Below are 20,103 nucleotides of genomic sequence, written 5' to 3' on the forward strand. Positions count from 1 at the left end.
TTATTTGACAAAGGAGGGGAGTTCTCAATTTAAAAGGTTCTGATTTGGAACATGAACCTGAAACTTCAATAGATGCCAGAAAGTGATAGAGAGAGGCTACCGTGCAATTCCATCGCCGAACCTGAGGACGTGGTTATTTAAAATTCCAGGCTGGTTGCATAGGCACTGGCCTCCTCACCTTGCCACTGGAGACTCAGAGTGACATCCGGCCACTCCAAGAGGGTGAGCCAAAAGTCTTTATCAAGCCAAGATTAAATCAATAAAAAATATCTTCATTCCCTGCAGGAAACAGAGGAGTGGCCTTTTGAGTTTTTTTTATACTTACTTGCAGCCTTCAGGTGGTGTAGAATGGAATCCTGAGGACCTACTCTGAGCAAGCAGAGGAGGTACTAAGACTAATGGCTTAAAACTGGGTGGAGATTCCAGGATAGTCCATGAATGATTCCTGACACCCTCCCCACCCTGATCCCCCACCCAAAATGCTGCCTGGATAAAAGGAGAGGTGGGGTGTATGAGCAGAAGAAATGCTTCCCCCACATTGATATTTCCAAATCAGATCCTGGACCCAAATTGTGAATCTCTTATTTGCCACAGCCACACATGAATTCTGCCTTTCCTCATTTCCAGGGGCAGAATTTCTGCCCTATGGTATATAAACAGGAGTTCTTTGATAAGTACTAATGAAAATATGCTTGGTGATGAATAAAAGATGTAAGATCCTTTAGTATTTTTTGAGCTTTTGGCCCTTGCCATACAATCCTATAGTATGACGGAAAAATCTGCCAGTATAATGTGTGTAGTGTGTCATGATATAACCTAAACTACCTCTAAGATGAGTTAATGTTTTTTAAACTTTCTGAGATGACTTCTGTATCTAACTGGGAGAGAGAGAGCAAAAAATAGATGTGCGGTGTGCTAAAAGGAATGGCAATAAAACTGCAGAACACGCTGCAGCATATCCATTAAAATCAATCAGATTCTAATCGATATTCGAATCTAATCGGATGATTGTGGCATCACTCAATTTGGATCTCGTGCCTAGAATGTGAAATGCAGGTTAAAGGGCCCTTTTCTCTCGGTTTCCCAACATTTTTTAACTAATTTTACAGATAGCCATCACCATTGTTTTGGTATCCCTAGATTGATACACTTTTAATATTATTATATGCTAAGCTTAAAAATGGTAATAAGACATAATAAACCGCAGCCAGTGTACTATATAGATAACCCCCACCTGTATAATGTTAGCTGCTCCAGCTTTTTGCTCAAATGTCATTCCAGGCCCCAGGGGACCACTTTCAGGAACATATGTTAATGTATCACCTGGGACATCAGCGTCCATACAGATTAAAGTGGCAACCACTGTATCATGAAGGAGTAGTTCAGGAAATGTAGCTCTAAAAGAAAATTATTTAAAAAGCAGTTATTAGGTAAATTCAGAGTCACAGCTCAGCCTGAACAACACAGTAGTCCAAAGATATTTAGAAGTTAAAACAAATTAATACTTTGCATAATATATAGTGGCTACTTGTTAAAGTGGTCTATGCAGATACGCCACTATTCATAACTGTTCACTTTGGCCTGAATTTACATAAAGAGGAATAGCCTCTCCATCGTTATGCAAATGGCTCCAGAGGTCCAAATCCTGAAGTTCCGCCCCTGAATACAGCACCTATCATTTTTGCAAGGGGAGAAATGGGGGAAGGCTCTAAATTGCACATCCATTGTTCATGGAGGCAGCCACACATGTTAAAGTGCAGCTGCCTCAGGTTCTCATTTTCACCAGTGGGATGTCCAAAATATGACTTGTGCACGTTAGACCTGGTAGGAGAAGATCTAAAGTTGAGGGAATCTTTTGGAGATGTGGTGTAATCCTTTGAAGAGGTAAGGTACCCTTTTGGATTTGGGTCCCAGGACACCTTTGTGGAGATCAGGTGCCCTTTGGGATTGTTAAAAGTTGACATCAATATGCATAAAAAGTGCTCGCACTCATTAGAACTGTCAAGCTCATTGGAACTGTCAAAAGGCACTGTCAAAATAAGCTGTGAAAAGGAGCTGTCAAAAGGAGCTGTGAATCTGTCAAGGCATCTAAAACTCCTGCTCTTTAAAGATTTGAAAAAACTGTCTGCAATGTTTAAAAAAACAGTGCTTACTATTTCACTCTGTCTGTTGACATATGCTTGAGGGTTATCATTACAGTATTGGAACAGCATGATTGATTTATTTCAATATCACAGTGGGGTGCCTGTCATTTCACAGTTTGACTGACAGCTCCAAGTGGTTGTAAGCTCTTTGAAGTGTGACAACGAATTCCATTGCTACCTTTTGTTAGGGAGTAAAGTTAAATGTAGTGAATAGGATTTTAATCAATGAGTGTGTTTTGTTTCAATAGTGAATTCTTCAATAGATACTTAAAAACTTTGTTTTACCTCATCTCAGCATGCGTCTTGAGGTATGCCCATGGTGGATCCTGGATGAGGTAGTATGGTAGGTGTAAGGGCAAAGGGTGGTGGGTAGGAAGCAAGGGTTAGGATTAAGCTGGCAGAGTGGCTATTAAAGATCATGGGTGGGTGGGGGTCCTAGGTTGGTATGGAGGGTGTGAGAGACCATGGAGGTGGGTGGGGGCATGAGGTGGTATGGGTTGGCGTGGATGGGGAATGGGGAGTGTGAGCGCTGAGGGCTGTTTATGTTTTATTGTTTCATTTTTATAACTCCGACAAAGTGCCAGTACACTGACGCTGCCCTTCCCGCACCTGGCAGGCTCCAACCTCTTTCCGGCTTCAGCTGCCACAGCTCCCATTTTCACTTGCCCACCACGGTGCCTCCCCCCCACCCCCACCCTGAACCAAAAATCCAACCTTCCAGGGCACTTTGTCCCGGGTCAGGTTTGTGGAGCTAGATATTGTCCCAACCAGCCTGGAAGCGAAAATTCACACCTAAGGTCACATTCTGTTTCAGGATATTGTGAGGAAAAATTTGGATAAGGCCTGAAGACGAGCAGGGGGATCACTATGCAGGATTAACCAGCACCTGTTTGTTCCAAAACATGCAGCTAGCAAAGTTTGTGCTGCTGTTCATTTATATGATTGTAGTTTGCAGCAAGCATCAGCGTGCTGTTGAGTGGTTGCAGGAATGAGTAGGAGGTACAAAATTTTGAGAGTTCAAGCTAGTCTGAGCTGCTTAAAGCAAGGCTCTTAAAGAGACGCCATGCATTTTGGCTGGAGCAGGTGCTGGACTTCATTGGAGAAGTGACTTGGACCTGGAAAAGACATCGGAACGATACAACGTGGCAAAGAGTGGTCTCCAAAGTTATCCAACACAGCACTGGAGGCCATGGTGCTGGAGGAGGACAGAAGGAGAGAGTTCTACTAACAGCCGGGAGGCTGGAACCCCTCCAGACAAACTTTCAGAAGGCAATAAGAGCAGATAGCGATGCAGGTCAGTATCAGCAATGTAGCCCCGAAGAGCAGGATGCAGTGTCAAAAGAAGTTCAATGATCTTACACAAGTGGTCAAGGTCAGTATATCTTCAAATTCCAAATCCCACCAACTGCACCACCGATCTCACGCATTGCTTTTTAAACCATACCTCCCCATTACTCACCTACCAACCACAATTCATACCTAAGACCAATAGCTTCACCTTATCTTCATATGTTTAGCACTGCTACAAGCTTCACATCTATATCTCACAACTTGCAAACACTGCCAGCTATTCAACTGTGGCAGCCACATCACCCAAATACATTCCACTGCACTCATTGACATACTTCCCACCTTCTTGCAAGGTAGCACCTAAACAAAGGCAGCCGCGTCTAATCAGGAGAAGACAGGCAAAGAGTAACCGGGTATGAGTGGTCTAGAGCTAGGCCAGGGGAAAGGGTGCCAGCAAAGATGAAGTCACATCAGGGCCAGTGCAACCAGGGGTAAAACTAGGTGGTTGGCCTGATGCAGCAAAATTTGGCAGCGGCAAAAAAATGGAATGAACTGCATGAGTAAACAAACAGGCTTCTGTGGTGGAAATGAAAGATCTAGATCTCTGATATACATCCGCGAAAAAACTGACATACGTATAGATTTCCATGTATTACATTGCAGTCTCCCAAAAATTCATATTATATTCCTTATTCTGTTTATGCGACAGTTTTACAAATATGTACATCTAATGACTATTCCAAAACTGAGAACCAGCAAATAATATCAAAGAACGTAATTTAATCTCACCCCTCTATCATAATAATTGATTGTGTAAATTGCACATAAAATCATCTAGTAACTGTTGCAGAACACAGTATTACATCATGTGAGCCTATTACACATTTCTTCTAGCACATATCCTGTGAAAATTGTAGAACAACGAGAATGTACAATCAGTATAGTATTCCCCTTTATCATGTAAAATAAATCTGTAATTATAAATGCAGAAATTTTATTCATACCAATGCGCAATAGTCATTTTCAAAAGTTAATTGTGGGGGAGGGCGCAAGGCTGAATGTTCGCCTAGAGTGCATAATACTCTTGCATCAGCTCTGGGTCACACACGTGTTCTGCTGGAGAGGACTCAGGTGTGAAGTTGATGGAGCGACATTCAGAAACAGCTGAGGGGCATGCACAGTGAAATGCTTAGTACACTGCCATAAAACCTGCTGAGACTGTAAAAGAGGACTCCAGAGTCAACTTAGCACAGGACTTTGTGCAGAGTTTGGAATCCATTTTTTCAGTATGGAAATGACATCCAACTCCATCAGCTCAACCATGACACAGCACCTGATGGCCGACTAATCTTGTGTTGCAGCACAAACTTCCCAATGTCTGAGTGCTGCAGTGGGAGCTCAAACTGAAGTCATGAAATTTCAGTTTGTTGCCATGCTAGCCCAGCTTTGTGCTATGCAGGGTCAGACTGCTGCCATCATGCTCATGTAGGCTTTCTCAGGAGTTTGTGCTTCAGCAGATTACTAGGATTGCCGAGGCACCTCACCCAGGTAATGCCACTGATTCTGTGGAGCACGAACCACCTAACCTCTCTCAGGGTGACAGCTTTCGACCTCCCACTACTGCCATTCCACCAGTGCCCTTCCTGTTGCTTTCCAGCCAGGCAGGCAAGCCTGCTGTTATTGATGTTTAGGTGGTACAGGCTGAAGCCAGGCATTCTAGAGCATGTCCTGTAAAACCATTTGCAGTCTCCCCATTGAAAATCAGCACTATTCCAACAGCTTACTGCAGCTACTTGAACAGCACTGCATAGGAACAATAGGCCAGGCAAGGGAACATGGAGGGCTGGCACTAAGGGAGTGCACAAGGGTGATTAGTTGCCTTTGGGATATTGGACTGATTGTTTAATGAAGTTGGTTTGGAATGGTTGATTTATAGTGGCTTTTTATTTCAATGTGGTGACAAAGGGAAGATAAGGGACCAATTTTCTTTACCAAGGCGGGTAACCCAACTCAGGAAATTTCCTAATGCGACCAGCCCGCCTTGGATTAAAGGGCCCCGTTAGTCACAGTTGTCACTCCAGGGAGGTAGGGGTGGGACAGAGTCAGGCCTGCTGACCCTGGAAGTTGATCCTTGGTGGCCATAGGAGTGGGTTAGTGCCAAGGTGGGCTGGTTAGAAGGCCTGCTTCATTTCTCTGGGACTTTGTCCCAGTTGTTTTGTCAGCTGTCTAACCTTCACCCTGCCACTTCTATGTCAACTCATGCCCAACCACTCTCAATGACCCTGCATTCCCCATGGCTCATGCCCCCACCCAAACCCCATGCCCCCTCAAACCCCACCCCCCCCACCACCGTACACCTTCATACTAACCATGCCACCTCCATAATCACTCACCTAGTATCCAAAATGGACAGACCTCAGGAACCATGTGGATTTGAAAAAAAACTTCTAACAATCTAATACAGCTCCCACTCATACACACATGATAATGATAAAGCTCCCATTCATGAAATCCATTCAAAGCTTTTAAATGTCCTCAAGTGGTTAATCTGTTTTAAAAACAAACACTGTTCCACTCAGTGATCATAACATAGATATATAAACCATTAATAGCCTCTTCAAACCGAGAATCAAACTGTGAAACTAAGAAAATCCTCCTGAGATAATGCTTTTGTAGCTTTTGAAACCCAGCCAAACATTCATAATTCTTTTTATTTTCTAACCTACACCTCAATTCCCTGTTCTACAACAGTCCTACACCTTAGGTTGGATTTTCAAGGCATTGGGAAGACTCCTTACCCTTTTAAAAATGGCAGGCAGAAGTCCCGCCTCCATTTCAGACAGATCTAAAGATCTAATTTTTGCTGGCCAGGAAGGGGTGGGGCATGAATCATGCAAGTGGGAAAACTAGACTCATCAGGGTCATTTAAGCCTGGTGGCCTGTAAATCAAAGCAGTCCAAAAGAGGTTTTTTTTTTAGCTCTCATTGACAGCTTAAGCCTGATTTTTTTTCCAATTTTAAAGAGCAGGGGACTTAAAATAGCAGATCATGACACTGAAACAGATCTTATCTGCCCTTCAAGAGCATTTATGCCTACTTCATCATTTCATGACTCCCATGCTACAGGAATGCCCTGAGACAGCAAAAATGCGGTCTGTTTGAACTCAGCACTAAGCTCAAATGACCCTGATGAGTCTAGTTTTCCCACTTGCATGATTCATGCCCCACCCATTCCTGGCCAGCAAAAATTAGATCTGTCTGAAATGGAGGCGGGATTTCTGCCTGCCATTTTTAAAAGGGTAAGGAGTCTTCCCAATGCCTTGAAAATCCAACCCAAGGTGTAGGACTGTTATAGAACAGGGAATTGAGGTTGAGTTCACTGGCATCACAGTTAGATGAACTGATCACAGATAGCGAGGCTGGAAAGGGGATGATTTTTTTGCCTCCTCCCTCCCTCTTCTTCCTCCTGATCCTCCTCCTCCTTAGCTGCTCGTCATCTGCCATATGGCAAAGGATGTGGCCTCTTGATGGCAAGTTAAGCAAGATACAGCTGACCATGACACATGATAATGATTATTGCAGAGCTTGTCCAGAGTGGTCCAGCCAGCTTAAGCACACCATTTGTTTGCTTGCTAATATTTTGTGTGGCAGCATGGTTCTCATTATTTGCATGCTGGCCACATGTGCTTGGGTTGCACACTGGAATCATGAGCTAGGTGGTCACCAGGTGGCTCTTGTCACCCAGTACCACCTATGATTGATGTGCTGGTTCATGTATTGATGAAACAGAGGACTGCCGCATAGTAAAGGCAACATGACAGTTGCCAGGTTAGTGAGCATTCGCCAGCAGGATTGGCATGGGCGAACACCAAATGCACATTCAGGGAGTGGAACTCTCTGTGGTTTGGATATGACACCTGCAAAGCCATATGTGCATAGTTGGCCGCACCCTGTACCATGGGGAAGCCAGTTAACCTGGCAAAGCCACATGCAAACTCTGCCTGCTTGTCCCTGGCTAGAGAGAATGCAACGTATTCCTCTTCTCTGGTTTAAAGATGCCAGTGGCCTCCTTTGTACAGCAGTGGATGAAATGGGAGATATCAGAGATGTCATCTGCTCCAGTCTGGAAGGATCCCTATGTGAAAGGTTCATGCCAATGGTTGCCGACCATTGGCAGTGCCTCGCCAGAAGCTTCAGGTCTGTCTGCAAGAGGTGGCGGATTTCAGTGAGCAAGTTAAGCAGGATACAGCTAACCATGACAGAGTGACCTTCTTCATGAAATGGAAGCATCAGACACATTGTTCCTCGCTGAGGTGAGGTAAGTGAATTGCAATGTGAAGACCCTGGGTGAATAAGGCCTCCTGCTGACAGCCCTTCCTCCTCTCCTCCCTCTGTGAACAACTTGTTCTCTTCTGCACTGCCTCTGCTTAATCTCCCAAACATGCTGTGGGCTAAGAGAGATGGTAACAAAGCACCCATGACTAGAAACAAGTAGCCTGACCAGACCCTTGAAGTCAGAACCATGGACTTCACCACATGCAATACCAGTCCCTGTGGGCTCCACCAACTGTATATAGCAGTAAAAAAATTCACTTCTTCAAACTCAACCAAAGCCAGTCGAAATCAATCAGCAACTAACCTGAAAGAAGATGATGATCCCTTTAGTTAGCTCCTTACCGCTGCTGAACACATGTTCAGCCATGCAAGGTTAAGACAGGATATTAGCCAGAGCATTGAGATCAAAAATAGGTACCACTTGTGTCAAATCAGTATTACATGCTGACTGGTGTCACAATCTACTTAGTCTACTTATTTCAAGCCCACAGTCCTAATGCCCTCACTAAAAATGGCAGCTGTGGTGCTGAAAATATGGGTATTACAGGTGCTAAATTATGCAGCCTGTATCTGTTCTTACTGCTCCAAAATGGCACTCTGATCCATTGGTTCTGGTGCTGCTTTAGCTCTGATTATAGCCTGCTGCTTTTGGCATGTAGTTTGTTCAGTTATTTTACAATCATTCACTCTGACTGTGTTAACTGCTTTGCACTAGAATTTCAGATAATATTGTTCCTAATACCATCCCTAGTAAATAGAGCTCCTCTCTTTGTATCAGTTTGCTGCAATGCTATCCAATGGGGAGGATGCTCTGGAGTGGAAAGTGATCCTACTCACTGCCAGCTCCTTCTGCACCATTTCCAGTTCACCAGCCATCAAACTGAAGCTAGAGTATTGTGTCACCCCATCACTTACAACAGCCTTGGCTTCTGCCTCCACAAATATTTTGACAGGTGTTTTTGTTACCCGTCCTTTGCAAAATACATGCATAAACATGAACTAAATTAGCAACCTTTACAATTACTACCAACATTTTTTAGCTATGTAAATGTGACCATTTCCTCATCAGCCCTCACCCACATTAACTCCATAAAATCAGTGGAATCCACACACTAAGGTCCAGATGAGTGCTAATAGTGCACCATCCTAACACCCAATAAAAGGCCCAGTCCATCATGTAACATAATCAGATGAATATAAAAATATAACATACAAAATAGGAGCAAAAATAGGGCGTATGTCGCTGCGAGCCTGTTCAGCCATTCAATAAGGTTATTTCTGATCTTTCTCCTCAACTTTACTTTCCTGACCAGTCTTCATAACCCTTTGAATCCAAAAATCTATGGCTGGGATTTTCCGTGTCCGGTGGCATCGGGCATGTTTGGCGACATGAGCAGACAATATAGCAAGAAGGCCAAAAATCTGTTTCACAACATCGTGAAACCAGTTTGAGATCGTCCGCTCAGCCCATCGTTTCCCCCCATCTGACGTCAAAAACCTCATCGTAATATATCAGCATATCATACATCAGCCAGCCCACAGGACCCATCCCACCCCTGCTGGATCACCCACCCACATCGTAGGAAAACATGCCAACATGTTTCACAACAGCACATATAAGATGTGCACCTGGAGGGCTTCACTTCGCTCAGGACTTCAAGGTTTGTTTGCCTACCTTGCTTCAGTCATCACTCACAGTCATCGGCACCAGTCTTCGCAGGCAGCATCACATCATTTTAGGGGGCTAACGGGCAGATCTCTACCTACCAGAGCAGCCATATGTGGGTGGCTTTTCAATGGTTGCAGGGCTAGAACTTGCTTGGGGAAGGAGGAGAAGTGGCCTTAGACAAGGGAAGAGGCTGCAGGATGAGGGCTGTACTGGGGAAGGAGGGTATCCCAGGGAGTGTGTGAGGGCGCATGTTGATCTGTGCAAGTGGCCTCAAGATGATGAAGACTGAGGAGGCAGTCTCCAGAGGAGATGAGGCCAGATGGACATGTGAAGGTGTGTGTGAGAGAGTGAGTGGTGATGTCCCTTGAGCTGGCAGTGAGTGAGATGCCAGTGAATGTGTGATTGCCTTGAGTGTGAGAGTTTAAGAGTGATGAGATGGTTGCCTTACATTGGCTACACGGATGAGATCATTCATCTTGTATCTGCACTGGATGGTGAACCTCTTCTGTGCAGCATTGGCACTGATCACCACTGCCATTGCCTGCCAAGTCAGAGTGGTAATGTAGCTACCCCTGGGGCAGAGCAGGGGTAGACGATACCACAGTGGGCCTCCATGGCATTCAAAGGCGTTCGAGGGCTTCAGTCTTCTTGCCTTTTGGGGCCATGTCTTCTTTGCTGCAGCCCTGGGCTGGAAGTACTGAGTGCAGCTGTACTTTAAATGTGATGCCTGGCATGATGAAGTGGTGAGGTGACGGTGTGGCAGGCGAACTGTAGCCCGCCACCATCAATGCAATGTGTATCCCGGGAATGCATAATTAATACGGCGGGTTTGGGACGATAACAGTGTGAAAATCCACCATTGCAGCTCACAGGTAAAACATTGTTTTACCTGCCCGCTACCGCACTTAGTGCAAATCTGGGACGATGCTGCCCTCTGATTCTATCAATGGAGATGTGTAATGGTAGCTATGATAAATGATTTTAAGTCACTTTGCATCACATGACAGGAAAACTAGTGAGACAGAAAAAAAATATTATTTCACTTAAAGACGGTCACTACACACATTAGAGGTCGAGATCCCTGAACGTTAGCAAGGTAGAGTAATTTCAAAACCAGGAGAAAGGAACATTCAGTGCATCAAAAATATAGGGAGCTAGATGGACCACTTTCAGAAAAACCTCACTTATTTTTGTCTTCCAGAGTATTTACAACAATATTACAGAAAAAGAATATTCATGAACAGGTTGGTGAGATTAAAGCCAACTTTGTAATGCATGGAAAGGGAAAAAAATCAACCCAAGTGCCTTTAAGGTAAATAACAAACCCACCACATAGGAAAGTTTCAATACCGTATAGAACAATGTGGATGTGAAATCTTGTATAGTTTATTTAAACAGTTAAAATAGAAATTTTGAAGTTAATTGCTCGGCCATAATAGAATATTAAAGACTCATATAAAGAACTCACCTGTAAACAGATGGATTGCAAAATGGGGCATTGTCATTAAGTGGAATAATATTTGCCCTGACAGGAATATCTGCACACTTCAAGTTCTCGTCACATGCTTTAACGGAGAATGTTTGAACTTGTTGAAATCCATTTAGGTCCCTATTCATCCAGGAGAAAACCATTACTTTCCCAGTATCTGAAAAGTAAACAGAGTTGAATCTGTGGTTTGGTTTGACAGGCATGACGGATGCGATCAATGCCACATGGATTCCCACCAGTCAAGAATAAGACAAAGTGTAGACCAGTTTCCCGTCCAATCAAAAACACAACCAGTTAAAGAGGGGTTATTATCACTGACATTATTTACATTCCAGAAGCTGTGACCTGTTGAATAGAAATTGGCACTCTCCAAGACAACTGGCCACCACATGTCTGCCGTAGTCTTTCATTAGCCATCTGTAGTCCCATAGGACCAACGTTTAGTCACGCTAGGTAAACAGTTCCCCTGGAGCATTAAGTTTTTACATTTGGTATTACAATTAGTAATAAAAAAGAAAAATACAGCAATATGTGGATGAGTGTTACCTTGAGGGCTAATCCTCAGTTTGTAACATCCTCACTATTTTACAGGGTGCTACTGACAATAAAAGGTCAAAGACCTGTAACAAGAAGTCTCAATTCTTGCAGTGGGATGAGAGGGCTACGGGTGAAGCTTCTACAAACAGAAGCTTCCTCATCAAATGCTAATGGCACAGGGATGCTCTTATGCCTCCCTTGAGTTTTTGTGGCTACATGCGAAACCTTCACGATGTTGATAAGATGAGCATATATGATTTTCCAGGGTTGCTAGGGGGTGAGTAGTACATCAAATAGTAGATGAAACTCTACAAACAAGAAGATTTGTACCAAGTTTGGAAAATCCCTTTTATATTCTACCCAATTTTAGAACTGGTTACCACCACCACACCCCAAGCAATCGAGGCATCTTAGAAATTCAACTAAATTCAACCCCATAAGGTGCAATAGAAAGGTACCCTTGTAGCCCTATTCCTTACATGCTTTGGGAACTCAATCAATTACTTAAATGATGAAATTTATGTGTACTTCACTATCTGTAGGAATGGCACCTTGATATTTTAATTTTAATGTAATGTTAATTCAACATTACCCTTCTTTTAATACCCTGTACACTATTTCCCTGTTTTGAGCTGAATCTGTCCATTTTTGTTACTACATGATTGTTACACGTTTGCATGTTTTTAATTTGATCACTTAGTTTATATTTGAATTTTTTGATGTAAGTCACTCTGCAATTCAGCCTTCAGGCTGTGAATGTGTTTCTTGAATAAAATACCATTATTATTATTATTACTATTAATAAGCACCAGAGAGAAGAGAAATTCAGCAGTTTTGAGACAATTCCTGAAACATATCTCTTCATTTGAATTTTTGTCACTTTTTTTTCTCCTGGGCAATCGTGAATCTTTGTGCCAATCTTAGTTTGTGATCCCAGTACTATTATTGGCATCAGTCACTTTACTAATGAGAATTTCCCCTACCCCATTTGTGATTCTTTACTGAGGAGGTGGCTTACCAAAGGGACTCTGGGCTGTTCAAGTTGTGATCTATGAATTTTTTTTTTAAAAGAGGTCAACTGGAAACTTCAAAACTGGGATTGATAGACTTTTGTTTGGAAAGGATATTAAGGGGTGCGGAACCAAGGTAGATGGGGTTAAGATACAGATCATCTGTGATCTAACTGAATGGCAGAATAGGCTCAAGGAGCTATGCTTACCTCCCAGAAGGAAACAACAGTTCGGCCCAGTACTCTTATTTCCCAGTTTTTACTGGTGTTCCATTTTAAGGTTTGAAGACCAATTCAGACCAGTATTCTTTTCTCTCAGTCTTTCCTGTTTTTTCATTCTGGGCTGCCAGGACCTATACACCCAAATTTGTAGACAGAGAATACTTTGGCAGACAATCAGAGCCTCTACTTTACTCTTTGGGTTGTGGCAACTTTTTTGACAGCGCAAATAAATATGAAAGTCTAAATAGCCATTATACCAGATAATTTTTCAGAATTATCCTTATCACATGCCAAGCACATGTTATCACATTAAAGAAGGCATCCCAGGGTGATTATCCAGCAAAGTCAGATTGGCCACACACACACCAAAGTGCCACACACATTAAGATAACACCAAGCATGCTTGCTGAAATGTGTCTTTATAGGGTTTGATCACCAGAACGCCAGCTGCAGAGTTCTTCCATCCGGACACCTGCTGCTAACATGTACCATAGAGTTGGCACAGCTACTAACAGCTCAGCTGTGGCCTTAATTTGCAGATGGGATTGCTGCTCCCTCATTTCTACATCTCTGTCATGTTCATCCAAAGGGCATAATGAAAAACACCACTTGCATTCAAAAGTTCAAAATGTAATAGAAAATATTATCATAAATCAAATATTTCAGCTATCAGGCTGAAAAGAAATGTTTTATAACAGATCTACGCACAAATTGATGCTTCTTAGCTCAACATCCAGCACCTTGATGACCAGGAAATTCATTAAATGTGCAAAGGTTAACATAGGACTGAATATTACGCTGATTGGGTGGGCACGCACTCAACCCAATTGGGCATGAAATAATGCGAGATGACATCGGGCGAGGGTCTCGACGTCATCCTACACTCGCACGATATTTCAATCAGCAGACGCGCACAAAAGTCAGAAGCATGCTAGCCGACAATTAAGAGGGCAATTAAGGCCATTAACAGCGCAAATGTCTGTCATTTTATGTAGCCTTTCCAACCTTAGGCTAGGCAGGTAGACAAATCAGCCAGGCAGACTTTATCTTTTTCAGCAAACCTCATCCAAGGGCGGGATGAGGTTTCCGTTATTAAATAAAGTAAAAATAGAAATCTGTGGACACCATTTTGATAATCTATATGTTCAGGTGCCTGATTGTGATGTTTGGACGTTTCTTTCCTGATTTTAAAAACTTTATTTCCTGGGTTTCAGGTCTTCAGCTCCATGAGGCAGCTCTCTGCCTTCAGGGAGCTTTCTGCCAGTGCTTGCCCACGCCTGCGGAAAAGTAATTGCCTGCCTTCCTCCCGCCCCCACCCCAGCAGCGCTGAGCTTTTCAAAGCCATTAATTGGCCAGACAGCGTAAAATCGCAGTCGGAGGCCAATCGCGGTCGGCGGTCCATTTCCCAACTGCTCCCAGGCCCACCAATCACATCCACCCGCCGAGCTGAAAATTCAGACCATAAGGTTGCAATAGTTATGCCAGTGGTCAGTCTAATCTGGCCAAGACTCTGAAACCACTATACTGTAATCAATGTTCTATGATTGCGTTTAATAAGCTATAGTAAGTAACTGGAAGCGAGAGTTGAAAGATATATTGTAACCATAGTTTTTTCTCTGTTGTGATCTATTTAAATAACGATTGAGGGCGGAATCGTCCCAGGTTTGTACTGAGTGTGGTAGTGGGCGGGTAAAATTTTCATACCGTATTCTCCCAAACCCGTCGCATTAATTATGCATTCCCGGGAAACACGCCGTTTCGATGGCGGGCAGGCTGTCATTCACACGCCACGCCATCACCTCATCACATCATCACAACGGGCACCATATTTAAAGTCCATCCACACACACATATCTCAGTGCTTCCAGCCCATGACTACTGAAGATGTCCACGAAAGGCAAAAAGACTGCAGTCCCCAGGTTTAGTGACATGTCACGGGAATGCATTTTGGACGCCATGGAGGCCCGTCACAGTGTCCCCTACCCTGGCCCTGGCCACAGGGTGGGCAGTGCATCACCAATCCAACATGGCAGGCAGTGGTAGCAGTGGTCAGCACCAATCCCTGCAAAAGAGGACAGCCACCCAGTTTGGGATGAATGGTCTCATTGATTCTGTCAGGATAATTCGCTCTTCTCATCACTCTCAGCTCACACACTCACAAACCCATCACACATCCACAGGGATCTCACAACTCAAGGGACAACACCACTAACTCTCACACACATCCTCACATCTGCATCAGGTTCATATCCTCCGGAGCTCGCGTCCTCATCTGTCCATGGCTCTGTTCACCAAACAAACATTCCACACAGTACCATATATCCTGCTTCCACTCCATTTGTTTTCATGCAGGAGAAGCTGGCTCACAGCAGCAGGAAGAGGTCCCAGACCAGGGATGGAGTGGGCCACATGAGGCCCCTCGTTCACATTGAGGAGCATGTCATCATGCTGACTGGTGAGGACATGGACTGCGCCTGTGGTGACGGTGATGTCAGCGGTGAACACCCACCTGAGGATCCTGCACCACATCATCCCTCTCTCAACACAGCTGAGAGTGCTCCCTCTCCTGCTTTTGACTCTGCTCCCTTGCATTAATTATCTCTACTTTGGTTCACAGGGAGCTCTGCCAAGTGACCAATGCCCTCAGCCAGTCAGTCCTTCAGCTCCATCCACGTCCTCATCTGCAGCCAAAAGGACCCCTCCTCCAGTGCAGAGGTGGAAATAAGCAGCCTGGAAGACCCATCACAGTGCTTACTCACACCCTCCACCAGCGCAAAGACACACACCTCGGTGGGGCCAAGGTCTAGAGCAGATTCGGGTTCACAATCTGGTGGTCACCACACGGACACGTATCCACAGCAGCAGGAAACAGGTTTAGCTGAGCTCCCCAGCACTCGGAGGACTGCTGGGGAGGAGCCGAGTCAGATGAGGAGCCTCTGGATTTGGTCTTCCAACTCATCCTAGTGAGTCAGCAAAAGGCGGGGGAACATCATGCAGAGCTGTTGAAAGCCCTCACACAGAGTGGCAGCGAGTTAAAGGAGTGCATCCACCTGCTCTCTGATGCAGTGGTTCCCACATGTGCATGTATGGAGGTCTCCAAGGGGAGGACAGTGGACAGCTGGGAGACCCTGGTCCAGCAGAACACGGAGATGTGTGCAGACCTGCATTCCATTGTGGGAGCCATGGGTGAGTTCCTTTATTGGCAACGCAAAGGGAAACGAGGCACCTCGATGTCCTTCCAGGTGCTCCTTCCCCTCAATGAATCAGGCCAGGGCCCCCAGGCACCTGAAGGGAGGAAGAGCGGCAGCTGGACACCCCTAGTTCATCCACTCAGGAATCTCAGAGGCTGTCCTCTCCCTCCGAGTCCCCTTTGCCTGTGAGCCCCTCAACCTTGTCCTCTCTCACTGCAAAGGGAGCAGCTGGCCCACGTGTGATTATGGAGGGAGAAGTGTGTGTGTGGCAGGGCCTTTTGGAGCCTCATGCAAGCACTCTCCCACACACACCCGGATCCTTCACGTATCACACTCACCTCAATGTTCTGAGCATTTTCAATGCTGACTGCTGGGGTTCGCTTTCATTTGTCCATCTGAGCTGACCTGTAACTCCACATACCCAATGCAGCATCTGATCTCATCCACCACGATTGTTGTTTCAGTTTCAGTTTGGACAGCATGATCTGGATTCACTTTATCGTAAGGTCCCCCATCTTTTCCCCTCCTCCAGTCACCCACTTCTTTTCTCCCATCAAAGTTGAACCCCCTGGCGTCACTTTCCACTTCCACTCCATGACCTACCAATCCTTTTCCTTCCTTCCTGCAAATCCCACCGACATCCACATTTACCTCCCTGACCTCCTCCTTCCCACCTCTAGGGTCTGTGTCTGCATCCGAGTTCCCACCAAGCACTCTCACTGTCTCTTCTATCTCTACCATTGAACCCTCACCCTCCCACCCTACCACCTCACTCTGCCCTCGGCCATTCTCACCCTTCCTTCATACCACGCCTGCCCTTAGTTCAGTCCCCAGGAAACAGGCACAGACCTATCAGACCCCTCCTTTGCATGTTCACTTGCACATTACCCCCACTGGACCCCTTCCCCCCCTTCAAACCCTTCCACCGTGGAATTCCTTCTCCCCTTCACATTCCTTCCCCCCCCCCCCCTCCAACCAGAACCCCATCCCCCCAGAACCCCAGCCCCCTGGAACACCTCCCCCCCTTCCCACCCCTTCAACTGGAACCTCTTCCCCTCCTTAGTCCTCCCGTTCCCCCGGACCCCCCTTCCCGCTTAGTCCCTCCCCCCTTCCTGACTCCTTCCTCCAGCCTTACCTCTTCCTCCAGCCTCACCTCTTCCTCCAGCCTTACTCCTTCACCTTCCTGACTCTCTCAGACATCTTACTTCTTCCTCCAGCTTTACTCCTTACCCCTTCCCGACTCCTTCCTCTACTCTTACTACTTCCTCCACCCTTAACCCCTACCCTCTCCGCACTCCTTCCTGCCCCTGGACTCCCTCCCCTCCCTGCACTCCTTGCCCTGTCCACACTCCTTCCCTCACACCTTCCACTCCCCCCCTTACATCTAACTCCCCAGTTGCCATCTTCTCCCCCATTACCCCCTCCTTGCCCCATACTCCTTCTCCCCACACCCAACCTTACCCTCTCTGACACCTTCATACTCCATTCCCAACCTCACCCCTCCCGACAACTCTCTTCCTCTCCCGATCCTAGACCTTCCTCTCCCACCTCCTCGACCATCATCCATTGTGAGCATGAAAGGTAACTATCTAAGTTCCATGAGCTGCTTCACAGCGGAGCCATGTCTATGAGAATCCACCCAGCATGCCATGGACATTCCTCCAGTGTCTCGTTGCTGTTGGCTCCAGCACCTTCTGCTTCTCGGATGTCCGCGATGTGAGCAAAGCCTTGACGGCTAAGTCCCGACCTCTGCACATCACACTTGTCAAGACGTGTTCTTCAAGGGAATGTTTTCCCGCTGACGATCAAGTGGGGATGGATGAGTCCAGTGGGCTGGTCTTATAATGATATGCTAATATATTACAATGTGGTTCCCAACGTCCAATGGCAGGGAACATGGCCCACCATCGGCGGGCAGAATGGACGATCACAAACTGGTTTCATGGTGTTGCAAAACTGATTTTTTGCCTTCTTGCCATATTGTCCGCTCATGCCACCAAACACGCTTGACACCAGCGGGCACAGGCAATTCCGCCCTGAGTGTCAGTTTTTACTGATTTCCTATGTTGCGAAATGCCAAAATCCTTCAGTCAGGCAGTGAGTGTAGGAACATTAATCTAAACTGAAGTTAATTCATTATTAATTTATAAAGCTATCACTTTCAAAGGTTTCTCAAAAGTCAAATCACATCTCACGTAACTTTCCTCTCTGCTTGCTGACCTACAGTGGTTCTCAGCCCTACAACACTGTGATTTAAGTTTGTATTAAAATTTCTAAAGGCCTTGCCCCTCCCAAATTCTGCAATCCTGTTCCAGCGCTATGACCATTCAAGGAATCTGCACCAATTCTGCTCTCCTGCGCAGCTTTGACTTCCTTCACTCCATCATTGGTGACTATGCATTTAGCTGCCTAGGCCCTAATCCCTTGAATCCCCTTCTTAAAACATCTCCGCCTATTTGCTCTTCTCCTTTAAGATGCTCTTTACGTAGCACAGTTTTTTTACATGTAATGCTCATCTGTTGTCCTAAGAATTATAATGAGCATTTTTAGGCCCTAAACCCAAAATCAGCATGGCAATGATCAATACATCTACAATGTATAATTAATGATGAGCTTACCTTTATCGATGGCAAAATAATGACTTGCAGGGTCAAGCTGGTAGGTGATGTCACCCATAACATCAGCATCAGTAGCTGTGCAAATTGCAGCAATCGTTCCAACTGCAAGCTCTTCATCTAGGCTTATAATTGCTGTCTTCCCTGAGTCAGATTTTTCTACCACATCAGTTTCTGTGCCATTAGTTCTATTTTTGAAACTAAATAAAATAAATTTAGTTAGACTGAAACAGAGGAAAATACTGTTCACTTTTTAAATCCATTATTAAATATATATATTTTAATTCTTGACCACTAATTAATCAAACCTTCTTCCACTGCAAGAAGCTCCATGATAATGTCAATCATATACTTGTTATGATCCCCAGCTGAGATTACCACTGGACAGGCTTGATACCAGAGTGGAACCCAGCTTGATAGATTCTCACTTTTATTTGCTTGTTTAGATACATGGAGAGTGGCTACTAACAGGGTCACCAGAGTCAGCTAACGAACTTTTAATAAAACATAAACCATTTATTAAAGAAGAAAAGATTAACTATATTACAATGCTCCTTCACCCACAGCTATACCTTTACAGATATATATAGATTTGTAAGGATAACACAAGTTACCAAAGCTATCTTATACTCTAATGTTCACAAAGAGTACACAGTCCATGTCCAATTGGCCAGCTGTGGTCAGACACACCATACTCTGAAACCAAGTGACAGATGCCACCTCAACTAGATGCTATGGATATCTCCTTAACTCCACCCACACCTCCAGACGCTTGTCACACTGTGAGCCAACCGATCTCACCAAACTCCGTCTTTCACACGAGGGTTTCCAATCTCTACTCTCCAAGGACTCGCTTTGGAATCTTTTTCCAAACCGATGCTTTCTCTCAGACACCTTCCGCAAGGGTTCAGCTCCAGGGTTTCGAACACTCCTGATGTTCCTCTTCCCTGGGTCACCACATGCATTCAAGCTTTCTTCCAGGTCTTCAGTTGCCTCTTTGGACCTTCTGACTTCTCACAAGCCTTTATCTCATTTTGACTCTGTTTCCTGAAGCTTGGAGTCTTTCTCTCTTAACTTCACTTAACAGGACCTTTTCCACATTTCTGTCCTTCCTTTGACTAGAATGTCTGCTTGGGGCTTTCTTCTGTTCCAATGTGCTGGATTTGGGAACGTTTTCCTTCAGCTTTGGACTGGCTATCTGTCCCTTTTGCTCCAGGCTCTCTCTGGCAGCTGTCTTCAAAACTGAAACTCAAAACTGCTGTTTCTAGCTTCTTGTGTGTGTGTCTGGGAGGGGCCTGCCTCTCTGGACCCTTGTTGCTAGGCAACAGCCTAGTTTTTCTATTCTTGTGTTTGCTTAACTTCTCTTACAGTCGTAAACTCTCATTAGAATTGCAGGCACCTTTTAAAGTGAACTAAAACTCAACATGCCCTTTTCTTGACACATAAATACAGAAATACAAATCAAACTTAAACTTTAAAGCTAAAACTCATTCCTAACCCATAAATACAAATATAACTCACTGAAACTATCTCTATTTCCTACCATGCTTCATATACACACTTTACTGTTTTAAGGTCTAAAATGGTGTATGTGAAAGCTGAA

General features: G+C 44.9%; 1 protein-coding gene across 2 annotated transcripts in view; it reads right to left on the minus strand.

Moving 5' to 3' along the window:
* Window positions 1-20,103, minus strand: part of LOC121279680 (cadherin-related family member 3-like) — a 125,769-nt gene that overhangs the window by 45,446 nt on the left and 60,220 nt on the right. For both annotated transcript variants that reach the window (XM_041190908.1, XM_041190907.1), the window contains exons 8-10: window positions 18,504-18,700; window positions 10,906-11,083; window positions 1,235-1,397 (exon numbers count right to left, since the gene is read on the minus strand). In XM_041190908.1, the coding sequence (XP_041046842.1) occupies window positions 1,235-1,397; window positions 10,906-11,083; window positions 18,504-18,700 (538 nt within the window). The remainder of the gene's footprint in view (window positions 1-1,234; window positions 1,398-10,905; window positions 11,084-18,503; window positions 18,701-20,103) is intronic.

Source organism: Carcharodon carcharias, chromosome 7 (assembly GCF_017639515.1).
Source record: "Carcharodon carcharias isolate sCarCar2 chromosome 7, sCarCar2.pri, whole genome shotgun sequence".
Taxonomy (NCBI): Eukaryota; Metazoa; Chordata; class Chondrichthyes; order Lamniformes; family Lamnidae; genus Carcharodon; species Carcharodon carcharias.